At 36.6% G+C, this 23049-nt stretch overlaps 1 protein-coding gene across 1 annotated transcript in view; it reads left to right on the top strand.

The window, feature by feature from the left end:
- Nucleotides 1-22748, top strand: part of LOC134663573 (sodium-coupled monocarboxylate transporter 1-like) — a 34515-nt gene extending 11767 nt beyond the window's left edge. Inside the window, exons 2-13 of the mRNA XM_063519977.1 lie at nucleotides 1326-1545; nucleotides 3280-3439; nucleotides 5570-5635; nucleotides 9967-10018; nucleotides 11062-11129; nucleotides 11819-11973; nucleotides 13392-13532; nucleotides 14892-15116; nucleotides 15485-15666; nucleotides 16429-16673; nucleotides 16884-17162; nucleotides 17511-22748. Of these exons, the coding sequence (XP_063376047.1) occupies nucleotides 1346-1545; nucleotides 3280-3439; nucleotides 5570-5635; nucleotides 9967-10018; nucleotides 11062-11129; nucleotides 11819-11973; nucleotides 13392-13532; nucleotides 14892-15116; nucleotides 15485-15666; nucleotides 16429-16673; nucleotides 16884-17162; nucleotides 17511-17546 (1809 nt within the window). The 5' untranslated portion in view covers nucleotides 1326-1345 and the 3' untranslated portion in view covers nucleotides 17547-22748. The remainder of the gene's footprint in view (nucleotides 1-1325; nucleotides 1546-3279; nucleotides 3440-5569; nucleotides 5636-9966; nucleotides 10019-11061; nucleotides 11130-11818; nucleotides 11974-13391; nucleotides 13533-14891; nucleotides 15117-15484; nucleotides 15667-16428; nucleotides 16674-16883; nucleotides 17163-17510) is intronic.
- The last annotated feature ends 301 nt before the right edge of the window (nucleotides 22749-23049 follow it).

The raw sequence follows: 23049 nt of genomic DNA, 5'->3' as shown, positions 1-23049 counted from the left end.
TACTCTATGGTGATATAAAATTATTATTTTTATTCAATAATACACTAAAATAATTCTGACAATTACATACCAATATTAACCTTAGCACTTTGATTTTTTTATAGGTAATATTTTTTAATGATTTATTATAAGAAATCGGCCGACCAAGGACAAATCGCTACATAATATGGACATACCAGAACCAGAATTTAAAGGTCGTTGTATCGCGGTGGCTGCAACTCTACAAGGTTATTAAGAATTGCAAAATAATTGTCTGCGTATCTAAATACAGAGTTGACGTTAATTCGTTAAGAATCTAAGGACAGTCCAGTCGGAAATAGTTAATTATAAATATTAAAGTGTTCTAATTACTATATTCAAATCAAGAGTGAACAGGCACCTTCTGGGCGAGCTCGCTCCATCGTAGGCCACGTCTACGCCTCGGCTAGTCTGTGGCCATGAGTAAGCCCATTCATAATTAAAAAAAAAAAAATTACACCAATTATATTAAGGAAAAGTTTCTAGATTACACTATTGCACCTGATCCTAATTTGCCGCTTAATTCCAAGGAAAAAGTATTCTAGACTAATTATATTTGCACCTGCCTTTGTTTTGCCGTTCGATGAATTAGCTGCACGGTAGCATTATTGCATAAAATAGCCGTAAAATAGGTATGATATTCATGAAATAAGAAAAAAAGAAGCCATAAAATATTACAGACAGCATCTTTTTGAATTCAATTTCTATAGAAATATTAGGGGGTATAACTAGGGCCTACGTGCATACTTTAGTATGAACATATTAGTCAGATAGGCACTTTTTGGTTCACTAAGTAATTGAATTTATTGATATGTTCAAATTACTGAAAGATAATCCTAGCAGAGGAGACTGGTATCGGTTGCTATGTATTAGTTAGACTAAACAAATACATACTAACCATTCGAACGCCATGCCTTGCCATGCGGCGCGTTATCGTGAACTTTGCCGAAGTGCACGAAGGTTGATATTGGGCTGTAGCCGCACGCGACAGACGACTTTTTTAATTATTATGGGGTCCCTTTGTTTCCCATAAAGTTTTAAGTCATAATGTATTGATTGCCATATTATCGTTAGTCATAAAACTGAAACCGTTAACTTTTCAGGATTTTTAGTAAGGTTATTCTATAGATGGGTTAGGTTAGGTTAGGTTTGTTGTATGGCAATCCTGAAAAGTTACGCGTTTTTGAGAAAAACCAATAATGACTAACGAAAATTCGGACAAACAATACATTATGACTTAAAACTATTTGGGAAACAATAGAGACCCAATTATTATACCTATATAAATTTTCTTTGTTACAGTTCAGTAAAACAATAATAAAGCATCATGCCGTTCACAATGAAAGAGGGCGGCTTCGGCACCGGCGACTACGTGGCGTTCGGGCTGTTGTGCGCGGCGTCGTGCGCCGGCGGCGTGTGGTACAGCGCGCTGGGCTCGCGCAAGCGGACCCTGGTCGACATCAGGGACTATCTGCTGGGCGGCAAGGCCATGAGCACGGCGCCGGTGGCCATGTCGCTTATAGCCAGGTGAGCAGATACTCGGCACCGGTGACTACGTGGCGTTTGGGTTGTTGTGCGCGGCGTCGTGCGCCGGCGGCGTGTGGTACAGCGCGCTGGGCTCGCGCAAGCGGACCCTGGTCGACATCAGGGACTATCTGCTGGGCGGCAAGGCCATAAGCACGGCGCCGGTGGCCATGTCGCTTATAGCCAGGTGAGCAGATACTCGGAACATGTCATATCTACAGACGCAGTAAAACAAAAGTTGCTGCACGGAACAGTTTACATCCAAGGTTAGTATGATCGTATTTTACGTGTTTTCTTTGGTTTAATCAACTTGAAAATAATTCTTAATTGGCTTATTGGATTACTTCCTCGTAACCTCCTACTTTTACGTCGATTAATTAGAAATGTGACTAAGTTTATCGTTTTACGCCAGATTAATAATCTATCACTATAGTAGATATATGATGTTGTGCTAGGTATATCTACTGTCACCATTGTGTTTACCATTGTGTCCTACTTCACGCATTGGCAGTGAAAAACAATGGTCGCCATACGTGAATACGTTAAAGGGCGTGAAGGTCAACGCCTAATTTAATTGTCGATAAGTATTAAGTGAGTGAATGATAGAACACAAATACCTATAGTAGGGAATGAACGAATGAGTGATATATAAGTTAATGATATTGAAGCTAAATTCCTTGAAGAAACTTTTGAATAATTTGCTATCAGTACTTATACAAGTGTTTGTTAAAAAATCTCGCTGTCGTTATGTATGACTTATGACATGTTCTTATACTGTTTCCTCAACTTGTTGTCGATCCCTGTATAGTGTGTATATACTTTAAATATCCTATATTAAAGCCCTTTCGCATTTTAACATCAATACTTACAAATCTTTACAAACTAGATGATTCAGTACTTTTTAATCTCATTTGATTATGTCAAAGACAGCTAATAACTGGAATTTAAAAACAATGACGGCAGTGATAAATGATAATACACGGAGAGTAGGTAATAACAAAATCAGGATTCAATTCTCACGATAATCTTATCTCTATAAGAGGTGCTTGTAAAATACGGAGATACAGTTTTAAAATATTGACCTTTGGACGTGTACGTTACATACCGTAAAATGGAATATTTCCATCCAGTATAAAATAGTTTTCATTTTTCTATACGGTAGTGTTTATAGATAAATTACAGGTGATAGAAATCTTAGAACGTAATTAAAATAATACAATAATCATCTAGGCGGTAATTTACTGCAGCTTGTAGACCCCGATCGCTTAGTTAGTATCTACCAATATTTTTCCTGCTTTACCAGCTAATATTGTAGGTATTATTTATAAATTCCCTTCTTCTGTTCCGAAACGATACTGAGTTTTTGATTGTGACGAATCGCTCCAAAATAGTCCCGATATTTTCTTAGGCTGCCGCTAATATGTCAACAGAAAAAGATAAGTTAGAACCTAATTATGTGTATGGCCCATACAATCTACTAGCGACACACCGCGGCTTCGCACGGGTTAGCAAATTAATACACCTAAACCTTCCCCAAGAATCACTCCTTTGATAGGTGAAAGCCGCATCAAAAACCATTCTGGTAGTTTTTGAGTCTATCGCGAACAAACAAACACACGGCGGGGGACTTTGTTTTATAAGGTGAATTGATATGTTCGGCTTAGAGTGCCCTTTACCTGTTTACTTGTTTGATAAATTAAAATAACATCTAATTAATAAATCTAATCTTGTCAACAGTTACGTGTCAGGAGTGACAATCCTTGGCACGCCAGCGGAGATCTACAACTACGGCACGCAGTACTGGCTGGTGATCATCGGTGTGACGCTCAGCTGCATCATCGTGGCCGCTGTCTATCTGCCGGTATTCTGCACGCTGAGGCTATCCTCGTCTTATGAAGTAAGTGCAAGATACTGGCTGGTGATCATCAGTTTTCATTGCCCAAAAGTTGAGTAAATAAAGTCAACTTTTGGGCAATGAAAACTGGATTAGTCTCATTATTATTTCTTTGCCGGAGTACCTAAGTAATATGTACCTATATATCGTCAAGTGACAACCAAAACTTACTTATTCACTAAAAAGTAATTAAACAAAAATCAACCTTATTTCAATATCAATATGATTCACTATGGCTGTCACCTGTCCATAATATAATACCTAACAGTATAACCTACAGCAAAAAACGAAGTTTATCAGCTGTAAAAAACATAAATTTGTACGTATGCAGTAAAATGAATGGATGTTATGTAATTTTAGTGAGTGTTTTTGTACCCTGTATTATATTTATATGAACTTATACTGATGTCATCAACTACACGTGTAGTAAAGCGATTAACAATAAAATACCAATAAATCAGGTATTGAGTAATAAGACTTCTCCCGCAATCACTATGAGTAATATAGATAGATACTATAGATAGAGAGACTAATTAACATAACAAAAACGAAAAATAAATTCGATATTGATACAAAAAAATATAAACATAAGTAGGTATGGAGTATTGCAGCCACCTGTGGGATGCCTCAGCTAAATTGGACTCAGTGGAGCGCAGAGCCAGGAGGATGATTGGCGACAAGAAGCTAACGGCTAAGCTTCAGTCTTTGGCCCATCGGCGGAAAGTCGCCAGCCTGTCGGTATTCTACAGGTTGCACTTCGGGGAGTGTGCCCAAGAGCTACACGAGCTCATTCCACCGTCCCCATTCTACCATCGGACTTTTAGACGCACGGCCGGTTTCCATCCTTACTTGGTAGATATTCCACAAATTCGCAGGAAGCGCTTTGCTTCTACTTTCCTTATGCGCACTGCCAAGGAATGGAATTCCTTGCCGGCGTCTATATTTCCGTGTTCTTATAACCCTACCTACCTACCTGGCTACCTTCAAATCAAGAGTGAACAGGCACCTTCTGGGCGAGCTCGCTCCAACGTAGGCCACGTCTACGCCTCGGCTAGTCTGTGGCCATGAGTAAGCCCATTCATAATAATAAAAAAAAAGGTCATTTTTATCTCAGCTAATAAATCAAAATTCAATCATCTCTGCTATTCTACGAGTAATAACGGCCTGATTCGAACTAATACATCAAAAAATTGCTAAAGATACGACATGGATCGGATAATTCAGTATCAAAAGTGACGTTTTCAAACTAAAACGTCACTTTTGACACTGGCATATTCGATCCATATCGTTTCTTTTTCTTTAGCTTTGATGTATGTTTAAAATTCGAATCAGGCCGTAAGTCGAGATACGATACAAGTGGGGTCGTTACACGTTATCGATGCATTAGGCAATCTGTCATAATCAAATCCGGTAGTGAAAGGCTGACAAGTCTCTACGCGGATATAGATAAGGCGCGCGAATACAGGCGGGCCCACAAGGAACGATTTTTACGATTTTGTGTTCCTCAGCTTATGATGTAGGTAATATGACGTACCTGAATAATGATAAACAAAAGCTGTCTCGTGATTTATGTCTGTTATGGCTGTGATAAAACATAATTACAGTTTAGCACTGACGAACTGATTAAAACGTTATGTAGTGTATTCAAACAATCTGTCGGTTTGTTGTATCAAGGGTATCAAGACTGTACGTGACTGAGGAATTATTGTATTAACCTGAAATTTATATTATGAGTAGATAACCAACCACAAATACCATACAGGTATTTTGTTCATAATGATTGTCTGAAAGACATATATGTACTTGTCCGTATATATGTATTAAAATATTATGACAAAAATCAGTTGCAAAGAAAGACCACCTGGCATACAAGTGTACAACGAGCTAACTTAGTTTGAAAAAATATATTATATATTTTATTACATTTTGCAGAGTAATTTCTATGTGTCAGTTTGCTGATTTCATTTCATTTCATTCATATATTTTTTTAATTAGGTTAGTTAACATAACAGTGCATCTATGTATAATAGGTAATAAATACTGATAAGTAGGTTATACATATTTTAACGATGTAATTAGATTTTATGTTTCTTTTTACACTACGTTAATGATATATTGTTTCTTTTGTTTCAGTATTTAGAGTTTAGATTCAATCGTCACGTACGCGCCGTAGCGTCACTCCTATTCTTATTGGACGAGGTAAGTTACTGATTAGCACCAGTTAATTACCCATTATTTGCAGCTTACTCAGTTTTAACTATCATAACATCCATATTATCATTGCAATTAGCAATGTATTACACACGACAAATATAAAAGGATCAACTACCCAAGTAACAATTTGTGGTTCTATAGTAGTCGATAGAATGTTTCCCAAATAAGCCTATAGAGCAAACAGGTGTTGCCAAATGATTTTATAGGACAGGTGGTCACCTCTGAAACCTTAATACGACGTCTATACAAGCTTTTAGCGATAAAAACTAAAATTATAGGACTAAAATGTTACTTGGTTATGTATGTAGGTAGTCTCCTTATTTTTTATTTTATGGTTATGGTATTTTTATGATTTCAAGCCTGTCAAAGATACAAATCGTGTACAAAATAGGTAGTTTACTACACATCAGATAAGTATAGTTGCATACATTTTCGATGAGCTCCTGTAAAGGTGCTAAAAAAAGGAATTGTTTAGCAAATTATTTGGCACAAATTAAACTGGAACTACGGTACTTTACGCAAAATTTTATGTGAGTGTGAATCGTTTTCTTTGTATCAAGCAGAAGACTTTCGTGTTACGCAATTGGTATATCATGCCATCGATGACAAAGTAATCATTACCTACATTATTACCTATAATAAGTAATCATTAATTGCAAGTATTTTTAGAACGGTTTTTATTAGAACACAACTAAGTAGTTCTTTGTTCTTTAAAACATTCGCATGTCATTGCCAACGTAAAATACGTATTTAAGATACTCTCAATTTACTAAGTAAAATGAGTATAAGTACATATTGAATTGATGGCGATTGTACCTAAGTCTAAGTCTGGGCTCAATAAACCTCGTCAACAATTATTTACTGTTCAGTCTCGTATATAAATAGGTAGGTTGTTTGTGAATAATTATGATCATTAATGAAAATTTTACTTGCTTATTATCTTTTTAGTGTATTACTAATGTAGGTATGTTTGAAACGTCTAGTTTTTCACGTTGGATGATGATAAATCCTTTTTTAATTACTTACGCAAATGTTTTTATCATATAACGCTGGCAGGTGAAACTTGACTTTAAATCAGGAGTAGGTACTGTAACTACATAATACTGTTTAGTGTGTAACTAATACACTTTAAATATAAAAATTTAGTAATTTTCCTTCCGTAACGAAATATGTGCTAATTGTTAAACGAGGTAATATTTTGTACAGACATTAGCACTTCCCTGAGAAAAAACGATGCAGTTATGGGTATTTTCATAAGTCATAACACTCATAACGCTCTTGGAAATATATTTGACACTTTGTTACGGCGTCAATTTGTCACTCATTATAGAACTAAAAATCATGTACTATGACGGGATTCACGGTATTTATGGACAGTACGTGATGACGTAAACCGTTAACGTAACGCAAACATAGTAGGTACAATTTGGTAGGTAGGTACAGCCAACTGTAAAAATATGGGTGTAGATAACTTACTCAAAAATATGTCTCATAGTTCTTAATTCACTGACATAAGGATTGCGGGACATATTTTTGAGATGATTTGTACACCCATATTTTTACAGTTGACTGTACATAATTTAGCTGAGGATAAAAAAAAACTCTATATAATATAGGTGAAGTGTATTAAATACAGCTATATAACGCCAAAATAAAACAACAATTTATTCCAATGACGTACTTTCAGTTTTTACTTGCGTACAGAGAGAGAGAGTTATAATTGCACCTATTTATTTGTTCATGCTTCAACATTTATCTAATTAAATTGACACAATAAAATTTGAGTAAGTACTGGTATAGGCTAATATGTATAACCTATGTGACATTGAAATAAGGCTTAACGATAAATCTTTGTATTAAAGTAGTATAAAAATACATATTGAGTTAGCTAATAATGTGATACGCGCAACAGACATACAGTTATATAAAGATAGAACTTCTAATCCTCTTAAGAACCTAAGTTTTTAAGAGGATTAGAAGTTCTTGTGATGAACGTATTTGGAGACCTATGTACTTAGTAAAGAACTTGATGAAGTTGTCATTATTACACAAAATTAAATATACTTGTGCAACATCTACATAGTACGTACCTACTTATGTTATGAGATGAGTAGGTACTTAAGCATAACAGAGTAGTCTTAAACCATGTCTGTACCGAAATTGCGACGGAAAATTACTGCACGAGCGTGCAAAAAGCTAACCAGCTAACCTGACCATAATGGCCGAGACTAAAATACTGTTTATTATGACTCTTATTACCTGGAGATAAGTTCCAAAACGGATGCATATTTTTTGAACAGGTTAGAGAGGTCGTTCGCATTATTTGCAACACGCGGACTTTGCCCGGTCCGGTATGGTGTCGATTGATTGGTATCGTCAACATCAATTGTCCGCTATTGCTCGTTATTGATCGCAAACCAAGATATCACGGCATTTAGATTTCCAACGTAACTCACAACAATGGGGATGGCTGTCAAAGGTTTTTATCGATGGTGCCAGCATAGTTTTATAAATGATACGTTCTGTAGATCTATGCAAAACTTTGGCAGTAATTATCTGATTAAGAGGCTGATTATTCATGACTTCTGCGATCTACCTATTAGTTTCTATTGTTTCCAATAAGAAATAAATTAGACTTGAGAAAAATTAACGTTATCTCGTCCAAGTCGTATTTGAGATCCAAGAGAACGCAAGGTTAGCTTAAAAATCCCTGTTTCTTGATAAATTAACAAAGGTAGCCTTATAGGAGAATATATATTGACGTAAAGTATGATAATATTACCAATCTTAAAATATCTGTTTGTTGGTAGGTATTAAATAAGCTACTGTTGTCCCTTGTTATAGTAAAATGAAAATTAAACACACAATGCAATCAATTCATCGTGCCTTGTGCCCATTTCAAAATGTCATCTGCATCTGGTTTGTACTTTGTCTACTTATAGAGCGATAATGGGACCGGATTTTTACCCTGAAAGTTATGATAATTCTTAATATGGAAAAGTGATGGTTATATGAATGATAGGGGACCGATTTTTAAGCCTATTTCTTAGGCTACAGCCCAATTTTTTTTGTATTAATCAAGTTTGGAACTAATTTTAACTAAACAAAACCAATAAATGAGGTGGGTCTGGAACCGTTCGAAATGCCATTCCCGAGAATTAGCGGCACTAATTTTTACGAGACTAACTGCTTTCTAACTGTATCGAATTTAGGATACCTATTTAAAATTAATAATATATCTTTTAATTTGAGATATATAGGACGTTTTAATGTAAGAGGATTACCTTTTTATTTAATTTTACATGCCCAGAGCATCATGCATATTTTTGTCTGAGGCTTAATTAAAATTACGTGCGTAACAGAAAAATTCTCGGCCAAGGCCGTAGTCTGAAGACGGACTTTGAACGAAGTACGCTAGCTAGTTGACATCGTAATCAAATCCATAAACAATGTTCAATTAAAGTTGATATGATACAATAGTAGGAAGTAAAGCCGATGGAAATGTTTCCATCGACTAAAGTTGGAAAGATCATTTGGGTCATCGTCCCTATAGATTGTAGCTTGATCAAATTGTTATTTGGTTAGCAAAACGGCTCTGTTTAATATGAAATTAATTTAGATTGATTGTGTTTTGGTGAAAATATACAATCAAAATGTAGTAAACATACAATTAAAACAAATTGTAATTATAAAATACATAAATAAATAAAAAAATTAATATAAATTGTAATCAAATTGTTGTAATATCCTATCTATTTTTTTATCGCTATCGCTAGCTCTCCGTGTATTGCCGAGTAATTGCAGACTCTGTCTGATATTATTTTATAGAAAAGTTGAATAGACTCCGTACCTAATTAAAAATTATGCTTAATTAATTTCATAGAGTTAGACCAAGAAAATCCTGCGGAGATTTTGACTGCACACACGCAGTGCAGGTGTTATTTTAAACGTCAATCTTCTATGAAATTATGACGTATAAAATAACACTGGCACTGGGTGTGCTGTCAAAATCTCTGCAGACTTTTCATGGTCTACCTCTATGTTGATTTGGCTTTATTTTCATGGGTTAGAGCACGAAAGAAAAAATACATCATCTGTGAAAATTTCAACTGTCTAGATATCACGGTTCGTGAGATACAGCCAGGTGACAGACAGACGGACAGACGGACGGACGGACGGACGGACGGACGGACGGACGGACGGACGGACAGCGAAGTCTTAGTAATAGGGTCCCGTTTTACCCTTTGGGTGCGGAACCCTAAAAATCAAGAATAAAGTTAAGTGAAATGGCTCATCGCTTATGTATTTAATTTCAGGTATTGTTTCTGCCTATGGTCGTGTATGTTCCTGCATTAGCATTTAATCAATGTAAGTATTATTGTAATGAATGTTATGTATAATTATACTGGCCTTTAACCTTTTTAACTTTGTATTGATAATTGGGTTAAAGAAATCGGTATGTATGATTCGATATACTATAGGTAGTATTTTGTCCTTAATTCACCTGCATACTTTATGTTTTAACATACATGTTAATTGAATGTCACTTACTCATTGTACTGACATTGTAGAGTCTGATTATAAATTTAAATAAAGCTTACAATATTTAAATGTCTTGAAAACCGCTATCGTTGTTATTAGAACACTTTTTCAGAACTATATTTTTTTCATATTTACGCTATAAAACGTACTTATATTAAGCCTTAATAGAGCCAACCCTACCTGCTTATTTCATCGTAAGAATATCACTCACTCCTATCCCCAATGTACTCGTAATGTAGCTTATTATTACAAATCTAGCCTAAATCGATTCATACGTAGTAATCTAAAGGTGATCTTACAACAATTATAATTAGAAATTGCATGGCAGCATTCACAACTTTTAATTTGAATTGATAACTTGAAAGCGCGCAGAACGTAGGTAGTTGTTGAAGAAAATCATGTGTTTTCCTATGAAAACCTTCCTATGATCATGTGAATCATGTCATACAAAATGTCGCTACACAACGTTTACTAGAGTTAGCCGAGAAAAGTCTGCAGCGATTTTGACAGCCCATGCAATGCAAGTGTTATTTACACACTCAATTCAATTTCATATAAGATTGACGTTTAAAATGACACTTGCACTGCGTGGGCTATCAAAATCGCTGCGGAATTTTCTCGTTTTTGTTCGAAGGGGCTATTGTTCGACAAAAGGAAGCTTATCGGGCAATAGATCTGTGTCCCTAGTGAAAAAAGGGTACATGTCTCGGGCTGCGCGGTTGTAAATGGGTATAAGTTCCGAGTAACACCTGTGCCCTTTTACTCCTAAACTGCGTGAGACTTGTACCCTTTTTCACTAGGGCCACAGAGATGTAGATAAGTTTAAGTTCAATTTTATTTGCAAGCTTTGTTTTATGCTTCCCTTGCAGTGACGGGATTCAACGTGTTTTACGTGGGCGGCATCATGGTGGCCATTTGTGGTATTTATACAGCATTAGTGAGTATTGTATTGTTTGGCTTGTAGTGTCCCTAGTGAAAAAGGTACATGTCTCGGGCTGCGCGGTTGTAAATGGGTACAAGTTCCGAGTAACACCTGTGCCCTTTTACTCCTAAGCTGCGTGAGACTTGTACCCTTTTTCACTAGGGCCACAGTATTATTTTCAATGTTTATATTTGAAAATGAGTAGCGCTTGTCCAGTAATGCTTAAAAGTTATAATTGATAGGCGATTGCACCAGCTTTGCTGTTACAACGATATCGCAACAGAAATACTTCAACGACAGCATCGCAATATATCAAGGATATTTTCATTTGCTTTGCCAACTCCTAGGGCTTAAATTCGCCAGTCATTAACCCAATCTTGAAATACTGAATATTCTTGTGGCCTGATATATCCTCCGTGAGATTCGAGAGCTTAAAGAAGAGTAGACTTTAATGCAGGGGTCGGAAACCGGTATTTGCTCCATACAAAAATACCGGTATTATTATGTTCGCTTTCGGTCTTTGGTTTATTATTTCAATTTTAGTGGGACAATCTAATAATTCGAAGTTGTTACTTGTTACCTAAATACATGATTCAGTCCTACGTATAAAGCATATAGTAATTCAAAATATTGGGCTATATCGGGGTTTTAAAAAAATACCGACCGGTTCCGAGCCCTGCTTTAATGTCATGTATTTTTCACAGGGCGGGTTAAGAGCTGTGGTGTGGACGGACTCTGTACAGACCGGCGTGATGTTCATCGGAGTCATACTGGTGGCGGCGGCGGGCACCGTAGCCGTCGGTGGTTTCTTCTCCGTGCTCGACGTGGCGACACAATCGGGCAGAGTTCAGCTATCCAAGTAAGCAAATATATAAATTTAAATAATATAATGTAGAGAATATAGAATAGAATAGAAGGCGTTTATTCGTGATAAAAAAAATTAAACAACAAGTAACACACAATAACATAATGGTCACGAATGGTCCCGACCCGACTCAGCAGGTGCTAGCCTGGCAAGGCTAGCGCTGGTCTTCCGTCGGGACCATGAACTTTTGCAGCGCTAAATTATAAAAAAGAACACGTGAAAAAGAAAAATCAAAAGCACACCATTATTATGTCACTGAGCAAGGCCTAGGCTCCCTAAGTGAGCAGTTGCAAAATGCCGGGCCAACGCCGTCGCTGTCGGTGGCTATTTCTCCGTGCCGGAGTAAAGAGACGTAATACATCTTGTTTGCCATGTTGGTAACAATGGTGATAGACAAGCATATGATGATAAGCGGATACCGTAGCCTATGGACCCTTGCAAGTCCAGATGTGGCATATGCGCGTAGCCACCCCCTTAGGAAACCTGTGCAGTGTACCTACACGCCTTTATGTAAGAGTAGGAAGTTTTTATTTATATGGCCTCTTAATTATCACTTACTTAAACATTATAATTGTGATACTAGATACCTCGTAATTTAATTATTCTATTTAACCTTTACTTTTATTACTATGTATAATGCGCGAAAACCTATTGTGAAATTAGTAGCGTAAGGTATCATTTCGTCTGGCCTGTGTTAGTAGAGTAAATAGATGAACAATTTAAACATTTTTGTAGCTAAGTAGTTAATAAATAAACCATAAAAATGGTACTGTATTTTATTTACTATGTAAACAAAAGGTAATAAACTAATAACAATAAATTCTTATCAGAAAATGTTATGTTTACTAAAGCATGATGTAATCAGCAGGCGTATTAAGGATGACTTTATCCACGTGATAAAATGAGTGTCACTTTTTAACATTACTTGATTGAAAGATATAACTAGATACTGTCATTATCTCGCTGCCGTAGACAAATATGCCTATCGTAAATCGTATCCATACAGCTGAGTAAAAGCCGTGACGGCATTGACGGTATATACTTTAAATGTAATGCTAGGATTTTCAATATTGTCTTGTTCAAGGGTGTACCTATCTGCTCAAACAATCATAAGTACCTAGTTACTGCTAGAAAGTAGTGGATTAAACTCACAGACTATAGGCTGAGCTATCTAGTTCAACTTTCATATTAATTAGAGCATCTGCTCCTTAGAGCATTTAATAACCTTGTACAATTGTGCAAACTTTTGTATGGATTGACATGGCTATTTGTACGTTACGTACAAGTCATGTACAAATAGCAATACATTTGACGTCCCCTCCCTCGCAAATCGGCAGACTGTTTTTTACTAAATGCTCTAAGATCTGCTCTAATATAAAAACCAAGAATATCAATTTATTATACTTTTATAGTTGGAGCTTTTCTCCATACGAACGTCAGACGGGGTGGGGTGCGGTCTTCGGCGGCATGATCTACTGGACGTGCTTTAACTCCGTCAATCAGACCATGGTGCAGCGGTACATCGCGCTGCCCTCCAAGCGGCAGGCCATCTAGTGAGTACTTTATAATAAACCGGTCAAGTGCGAGTCTACTTATAGTTGGAGCTTTTCTCCGTACGAACGTCAGACGGGGTGGGGTGCGGTCTTCGGCGGCATGATGTACTGGACGTGCTTCAACTCGGTCAATCAGACCATGGTGCAGCGGTACATCGCGCTGCCCTCCAAGCGGCAGGCCATCTAGTGAGTACTTTATAAAAAACCGGCCAAGTGCGAGTCGTACTCACGTTTGTTGTATGGGAGCCCCACTTAAATATTGATTTTATTTTGTTTTTAGTATTTGTTGTTATAGTGGCAACAGAAACAGGTACTTACATCATCTGTGAAAATTTCAATTGTCTAGCTATCACGGTTCATGAGTTATAGCCTGGTGACAGACGGACGAACGGACAGACGTACAGACGGACAGCGGTGTTTTAGTAGGGTCCCATTTTTACCCTTTGGGGACGGAACCCTAAAAACTTGGCTTAATTACAAAAAATAATTGAATGAATATTCTATTTTTACCGTATTTCTATTACTTTGGTATGTGTCTCATACATTTCTAAACAAATTAACGTGATAAACTTCCAAAAAATGTCTACTAACATTTTACGTGACAGCTCCGTATAAAAATTAACTGTCATAGTGACCATCTTTAGACGCGGAAGGTATAAATGTAAATATGACCCAAATTCAAGTTATATCACAATCGGCAATTTATTTGTATATTGGCATCAGCATATTAGGTATGACTAAGTCGAGAACATGTGACAACGCATTTTAGAATGGAGTAATGCACAAGTCACGTTTAATTGTCTTTGACTATTGTGGTTGCTTATTATCTTTGTATTGTACTAGGCGGTCGACGTTAGAATTAGAACCTACGTCAATTTTATTTATTAATCATTAATTAACTGACAAGACAGATTTGAATTGCAATCTTGGTGTCTATTTATTAAATTATAGGTAGATAGAAATTACCAACATAATTTATACCCAGGATTCACATAGCAATTTGACAGTAAAAGACAATTATAAGTTTGGATAAATAATAAGATTATTTGATTCGAACTTGTTTACCTTACGGATCATACCACTCACATGATTGACTCACATGATTGATATTTTTTCAGTGACCTATAGAGGTCACTATAATAATAGTATTATAATAAAATATAGGTGACAGCTGGTAGTTACAGTTACCAAAAGCATGTAAAGCAAAAATAATTAAATGTAAAAGATTTACCTAGGTATGCGATAAATTCTAAGCGTTCCTTTAATAACGTACGCTAACATCAGATCAGCATATACAGCATAATAAATAAAAACAATCAAGAGAAGCATGACAACGACCCTCACACTTGATGTCTACAGTGCTCTAGCCATGTTCTGCTTCGGCGCCGTCCTGGCCATCTCGCTCTGCGTGTGGTGCGGCCTGGCGGCGTGGGCCGCGTGGGTGCAGGGCGGCTGCGACCCCGGCGGGGTGCCGCTGGTTGACGACCGCCTGCTGCCTGCTTTTGTCACCTACATCAGCAAGTTGCAACACCTGCCGGGCTTGGCTGGAGTGTTTTTGGCTGGTGTTTTCGGTGCTGGTTTGAGGTAAGTGATACATGTTGTTTCATTGTTTTCTCAACACATGTTCTTCGCCGTTCCCAATTCCCTGGCCAAACTTTTTCTTGCATTTGTCACATATAATAGGTAGTCATTAGAATTGAGATCATTGTCACTGGCAATTCAGTGCAAAACCTTTACATGAACGGATCGCTTAAGACCCTTATGCCTGCATCATCATTCTAATTCTAAAGGAATGATGATGTTTAGAAAAGTATTTCTGAAAATGTTTGCGTACTGAAGAAAAGGTTTGGCATATGGCGATTAGCTGTTTATAATTGGTACTATAAGTTTCTTCATTGTGACGATAATTATTGTCGAACTCTTTTGTTATTAAAATTGTAACCCTGTCTTAGCTCGCTGTCGGCGGTATTGAACGCCTGCGCGCTGGTGGCAGTAGAAGACATAATGCGCGGCTGGCTGCGCTTGCACTTGAAGCCGTTACACGAAGGCATCATCGCGCGGGTGGTGACCGTGGTGCTCGCCATCATCTCCCTCATCATGCTGATTGTCATTGAGAAGCTGGGCGGAGTGCTGGGTGAGTCAATATTGGGATACTAGGTACCAATGACTGACACTACGCGGTTAGTATGAGCGTAATATAAAGGGGAGTGGGCAGCTTAACAACGCGTAGAAAAAGTGGATAGTCACATGTAAACTTTAATTTCTATCTTGCACATATAGGTAATTATGATAAATCATTAAAGATTCTCAAGTTTTTAAGTTAAATTGCGGTCCGCTAATACGCAAGAACTCGTGCAAACATCGTCTTGTTCCAATATTTGTTTAGTAAAACAATTTTACGTTGACGTTCACCTATTAGTATTCACTCGTTTACGTCAATAAGATTGTCAAATGTTGCGTAAGTTTGTTAAACACTTAAACATTGTGTTATACAGACAGCAGATTTTAGATAAGATACACAATAGGATGAAGATGAACTTCAAACCCTGATAAAAGATACCTGCTTTTGCGTATATTGGTATAAATAACACCAAATACAGTCAGATACCAGATTTATAAGATAAAAACGTATAGAACAACAGATCTGATTCATGTGACGTACAGTCAGTATCATTACAAAAAAAGATATAAGTATAGAGATATTACCTACTTGTTAAACTATCACACTAGGCGTCTACCTAGTGTCTAGGTCCTAGACAAAACCTACTACCTAGAGTAAAAGTATCTAGTTTTAACATGTTCTATTATGTAGTAGAGTATTGATGCTCGCTGTACGTTAATCCTCCCGTTAGAAAAGCAACTTGATAATAAAATACAACGTTAAATCTGACGGCAGGTGTCGCCACTGCGCTATCAGCGATCGCCGCCAGCGCCACATGTGGCATCTTCACGCTCGGTATGGCGTTCCCCTGGGTGGGACCCCGGGGCGCCATCGCAGGCGCCATCGCGGGCGCCATCGTCGCCGGCACTACGTCCATGGGCATCCAAGCCGCCTCGGCGCAGGGCCTGAGGGCGCCACCTCTCAACTTCACTATGGAGTGTATTAGAAATTCGTCGTACGTGCCTGCTTCTGATGTTTTGGTAAGTTTCGACGCATGTCAAAAAGTTTTCTAGTTACATAGTTATTTATGCCAAAAGGAGATCCTTTCATGCTAAAAGTTTTCCAGTAACGAAAAAAAATATGTAAAACAAATGTGACCCTTTATAATTTCATTCGTTTCGTTTCAAGTTTAGGGACTTATGTAGGTAACGTGTTTATTTTTAGTAAAAACCCATTAATTATATCAACAGGACCCAGAAACAATATTCCCCCTATTCCGCATCTCCTACCACTGGATCGCGCCGCTCGGTCTTTTCACAACCCTGATCGTCGGGGCCGTGATGGGCTACCTGCTGGACAGCAAGTCGTCCATCGTGATGGACAAGGAGCTGTTCACGCCGGCGATATGGCGCTGCCTTCCGGCCGAGGCCCACGAGAGAGCGGGCGAGGTGCGGAGAGCCGCTATGTTGGATAAAGACGTGGAGCCGGCGCCGAACGCACCGCTCATATTGAATCCCATAGGAGCTAAGGTATTATTATTCCAAACATATTTAAGCTCATTGTCACCTTTGGCCGTAGCTAAAAAAAGCCAATGGCCAATTGAAATTTACATTTTGACATCAAAACTATGTCTGAACGATGTCATTCGCCCGTGTGTGTCTCTCGGGTCAATACATGTACGGACAAGTACGAGCAAATGAATGCACAAATAATAATCAAATATCATTTAGATGTCAGGAATATAATATGTTTGAATTGACCCCCCAGATTACAATAAGTAGAGAACTTAAAAATCCAAAATTATTGAACAAAAGTGCCTGTCAAAATTATTGCCGCAAATTTATGTAAGCAAGAATTAACTTGTATTATTTTTACAGGAGATGAACGGGGAGGCCAGCAGATCGGGCAGATGACCTGTGTTCTGAAAAAACTTAAAAGGTCTGAATCTTAGCTTACAATACTTATGACCACAACATATATGGCTAAACGTGGCAAAACTTTGAGGAATCAATTTGTGTTTGTGACTGTGACGGATTGTGATTGTGACGGAGTATTCCCAAGAAAAGGGGTGCGGTGTGATATATCTCTTCACTATAATATTTCTATGGTATGATTACGGTTAGGTAGGTAATAATACGGTATTTGACTGTATATAAAATTAATTATTTTATACGATGCAAGAAATACAGCACCGGAAGATTAATAGAGAAACGTAGACAGCAGTTATTTTTAGACACAATTTCTCTTTTAAAACCCGTACAAAACTATAAAGAGTAGGTAATTCGATTGTGACACCACATGGTAGTTTCATATAAATTCTATAGTAGCAAAATTGTTTTGACAGTTCGAAAAAAGAAACTGATTTGACTAGTAGTGAAATACCCTATTATAGACGGTCAAGCAAATCTTGTCAGTAGAAAAAGGCGCGAAATTCAAATTTTCTATGAGACGATAACCCTTCGCGCCTACATTTTTCAAATTTGCCGCCTTTTTCTACTGACAAGATCTGCTTGACCAAGTATATATGCAGTTACGCACTCAGGATCTTACTGGTGGTAGCGGTATAAGATTGTAAAATATGATGTGCCGTGTTCATCACAGTCAGTGTTTGTAAGTACATAGATCTACCGCGAACATCGTCTCTGTTACTCATATGATACAAGAACGATAGAGACGGACATAGTACATTGTATTTGGACGTATTAAACATTTTTGTATTGTACCTTAGTTACAATTCCAGTGAAAAATTTAATTGAAGATTGTATTTTAATTTTCTTTTGCTATACTTTAATACATAGGTGTGTATACCTGAAAAATATATAATAAAAAGTATTAGCATTTTATATAGGTACTGGACTTATAATTCTAGGTAAATATATATATAAAAAAAAATATTTTTTTGAAATGTAGTAAAATTTTTTGGATCTCATCCCAGACGTATTCATTGATATACTTCCATGCAGGGGGGGGGGGGGAGAGTCTGAATTTGTCAGTGTAAGACAACTTTTTAATAAGTTAAATATGTCATTTCAATACGTAATTTATGCTTGTGTTACTCACTACACTTAGTACTCAATAAATACCTTATTTTCTATCACAACCTAAACCTGTAGACCAATTCAGAAGTCAAATACTTATGCGTCTACTTTGTACTACATACCTACTTCACGTACTTATCTTAGTCTCTCGGGTACCTATGTTAAGAAGATGTATACTTACTAACTCTTACCTATGTCAAAGAGTCTATATATAGAGAGTGGGAGTGTATAGAGAGTTACTGTCATGGTAAATTATGTAGCCACAGTACATTTACTGCCATCTTTCGACAGAAGATTAAAATTCATATTCAAATTCTCTTTACCTATGTTAATAAACGTAATGAACGGGGCCAATGTAAATATAAGTGATTGAATGGTCAGGTGAAGTGAGGTAAATGTAAAAGTCTGCAATTATGAATTTTATTATGACCGAAATATTGAATGAAATAAAGTGATTTCTTTATAGTTCCTAGTGTTATACTTTATAAAAAAAATCACTAGAGGCTTTATTCATAGACGCGCTACCATTCTCAAATAGTTACCTTATTTACGTTTAATCTCTTTCCTTCGAATGCTTAAGTTGTCAAATTGACCTGGGAGCTGGGATTGTTAGCTAATTGTACCTTGTAGCGTTTTTTATGAATAAGGGAGTAAACACTAGGTAAGTAGGTAAATAATCGTACTTTCCAACATAGAACTTTTGAACGATAAATAGTTTTCAGCAATTATTTAATATCATATCATTATTAAATCAAAAATAGATTTTTGATTATAAGGTAACTACATATTTTTCTGAGTCTGAACTTTTGATTATTTCTGAGTCTGCACATCGCTTCTACTTAATTTCCTGGTGACGTTTTATTTTTGTTTAAAAATAAATTTTTCATGTTGTTTGAGTGATGAAGGCCAGCTTTGTAAGATTGTTTATCCTTTTTCTCAAGCAAATAAAACGCAATAACTTATAATAATATTATACTTAAGAAGGTGCTATGTAAAGCTTTCATATATTCATTATAATACGTTACTGGAGCACATAAAATTATTTTATTTAAATTTAGGTACGTACCTAACTTTTTTCTGACTTGATTGTCCAGAAATTGTGTAGGTATAGGAGTCACCAAATAAAATCATTTTCAGGATACTCGGGACTCTAACTTTGCCACAAATAATTGATGATACATTATTCAATATTGATGTAATTACGTAGGTATATAAAATTATTTATTTTTTAGATAAATTATAACAAGAAAAGAAACGTCTTAGGTTTTTATTTTATTATGTAATTCTCATTAAGCGGTAAATATTGCGAAAGCATAATCTATAAACTCCACTGAGATATTTAGTATTTTATTAAGTGTAAATTATTTTTTAGGGTGTTAGGTACTTATCACATTGTTCGTAACAGTATTTTTTTTAGTATTTTCACTTGACTGCAATTTAAATTTAAACTGCAGCATAATGCACAAATGAAATTTGTCACCTTACTGTTTATTATTGTTCTCGATTATTGTACTGTACAAGGTTTACTTTATTTTTATTTAGTAGATACTTAAATTTTTGGCACTAAGTTAATACATTTGGCATGGAGGCACCAATATAATGTTAAACGTCGCTTCCAGAACTGGGTTCTGAGGGCCTACCGCGAACCACATTCGTCGTGTAGCCTCGCTGTCACACTTAAGTACGAATTTACAAGTGCGATAGAGAGGCAACACGTCGAACGTGGTTCGCGGTAGGCCCTCTGGCCGTTCTGGGGGCCTAGCCGAGATGACAATCGGTTGCAGAAAACAAAACTATTAGAAAAGCGTAAATAATGTATGGATATGAAAGCTTTTCGTTTCGTTTTCTACAAACAATTGTCATGTTGGCTAGGCCCCCAGTGTACATTTCCCAGTGCTGACAAATATTAATTTTAAGTATGTGTCGTTTTTTATTTAAGTAACGAGTGTATTCGGAACCTAATATAAATCACTCAGCAAGCTGGCTTGCATACATTTCAATTTTCAAGGACCAAGTACAGTCAGCAGCAGAAGTCGCTATACACTCCAGGTGCTCAAAGAGAGGTAAACGTTTAAACTGTCAAAAAGTTGTTGACTGTCATGGTAGCATTTCCTTGTGAGCGCTCAACATGTCACAAATATCTTAACAGTCGCTATTCATTAATTTCTACACTTACAACAAATCATTGATACCTTAGCTGTCAAAAAACCACTGGTATCTAAGCGGTCAACGTGTCAAATATATCTGAACAATATGGAAAAATAGACGTTTAAAGCATACATGTATGGTCGTATATTGAATGAATAATAGCTATGCTAATTTCAGGTAAAGCGTTTTGACAATCATCGAAAGCAGTACAGTCTTGTCATCACATACATCTATCTCACGTTTTACCCTTTAACCATTGACAGTGGTCTGTCAGTCAACTTACTGCAAACTATTTCTTTTATTGAATAGAATTATCAAAACGAATGAGTGACACATAGCGAAAGCTAACTGAAGCCGAATTTAGAGCCAATTGTCAAGGCACGTTGTGGTCTTGTTACCAAGGCGTTTGCTTTTCAAAGCAGAGACCGCGGGTTCAAATCTCAGTCGGACGCACCTAGAAATTACAGCTTTTTTTTTTGGGTTTCATTTCTGTTATTAATTTGTGGTTTTATATTAATTTCGCATAAGTTTATATGTTTTTTGAAGATATTATGTCACATGTAGCGTATGTACGACTTTCTAACAGGACGTTGTAGGTTTGAACCCGCAGTGGGCGTTCCTTAGATGCCGAATGCCATTTGATGTTTACTGCTAGGTTATACTAACAATAAGTTCAAAGATATACAGTATGTATCAGGACGAAAGGCCAAGAAAGAGACCCATTAATGTTTAGATCATACTGGACAACTTTTACCATGGGACCAACCCCGATAACGCGGAAAAATAATTGGAAGTTTTATACATTTTGCTGGTCTGATGTTGAAATTTTCTATGGGAGAGTAAATTTTTTTCCGGGGTTTCGGGGTTGGTCCCATAGTAAAAGTTGCTCAGTATGACCTAAACATTAATGGGTCTCTTTCTTGGCCTTTCGGTCTGATACATACTGTACTTAGCACTATAACTCCGTATACTCTATCCTCTCTGCTAAGTTGTAAAAACAAAATTCGTCATTCCTCCAACAAAATAAAGAGAGGAGTTATAGTTGGATATGCTTAATACCTTTACTGCCCGTGCTTCTCACGTGGGGCCACGGCTAGCCTCTATTACAAAGCCATAAGGTTAACATGTCAGATTGGGACAGTGAACGTGTTACGTTTCAATTCTATTGTTTTCTCCTTCGTTCTTTGATCGATTCGGAGCGTCGTATTTTAGTACTATATAGTATATTTTAGTACCATAAGCGGGCTAAATAAATATATTAACATATATTATGCTCTACGGTTTGGAAGAACGGCCGCCTATGACAGTTAAAATAAAAAACCGATCATTCTCGTAGAACCTACCAAAGAATATACATAATACTCAGAACCTACTTATTTATTGTCTAAGTTTGACACTTGACGATAAAATACTTCTTTAAGAAAGGAGGTGTCAATTCGTAGCTGCTACAGTATTTTTTTAAAAGTTAAACTGATAAAACGTTGATGCTTAGTTACCATTGAAATAACAACTGCTTAGCAACTGGTGTCACCCTGGCTGCTGACGTACGTGATTGGCAGTGCGTGTAGGTCTGTAGGTATTAATGACAGCAGCTTGAATTTGAGTGCTTAGATACCACTGACTTTTTAACCGTTATTGTCATTGTGATTAAATAAGGGTGTATGTGTTAAAGAAAAACTCAGAAGTTAAGATATATGTGACGAACTGAAAGCCTACGCTAAAATGACAACTTAGATGTCCTTATTTTTGTGACGATTGAAGTGTATATGTTTTCTTGGACACCTTGCCCGCTCAGGTATATCTGCTGCTGACTGTACCTGATTGCGATGTTAAAAGTGTATTTTTGTAACGATGTTTGTAATGTAAAATAAAAATATGTACCTATATGTAAAAAAACCATTATAGATTGAAAAATACATTTGTAAATAATGCTGCTTTTAATTTGTATTCCTGCTTTGTCGCTTTTAAATTAAAACTAAGTAAACGTTGGTTGGTAGGCCATAAAACGAAATTGTTTGTTAAGCAGGGCAATTTTGTCAGTGCTAAAGTTTGGAATCGAAAGTTCTGGAAAATTACAGAGATGAAGCAAATTACCTACATAAATAACAAGGTGACGCAAATTCGGCGCCTGATTCAGTTTTTAATGTAGACAACGAAATATTCTACAGTTTTAGGTCGTAAGGCGAAAGTTTGACATCGAAAACTAGACAGGTACCTTTCGCAATAAATA

This window comes from Cydia fagiglandana, chromosome 4 (assembly GCF_963556715.1).
Source record: "Cydia fagiglandana chromosome 4, ilCydFagi1.1, whole genome shotgun sequence".
Lineage (NCBI taxonomy): Eukaryota > Metazoa > Arthropoda > Insecta > Lepidoptera > Tortricidae > Cydia > Cydia fagiglandana.
The sequence above is the reverse complement of the archived record's forward strand: the minus strand, read 5'-3'. Positions and strand labels throughout refer to the sequence as shown.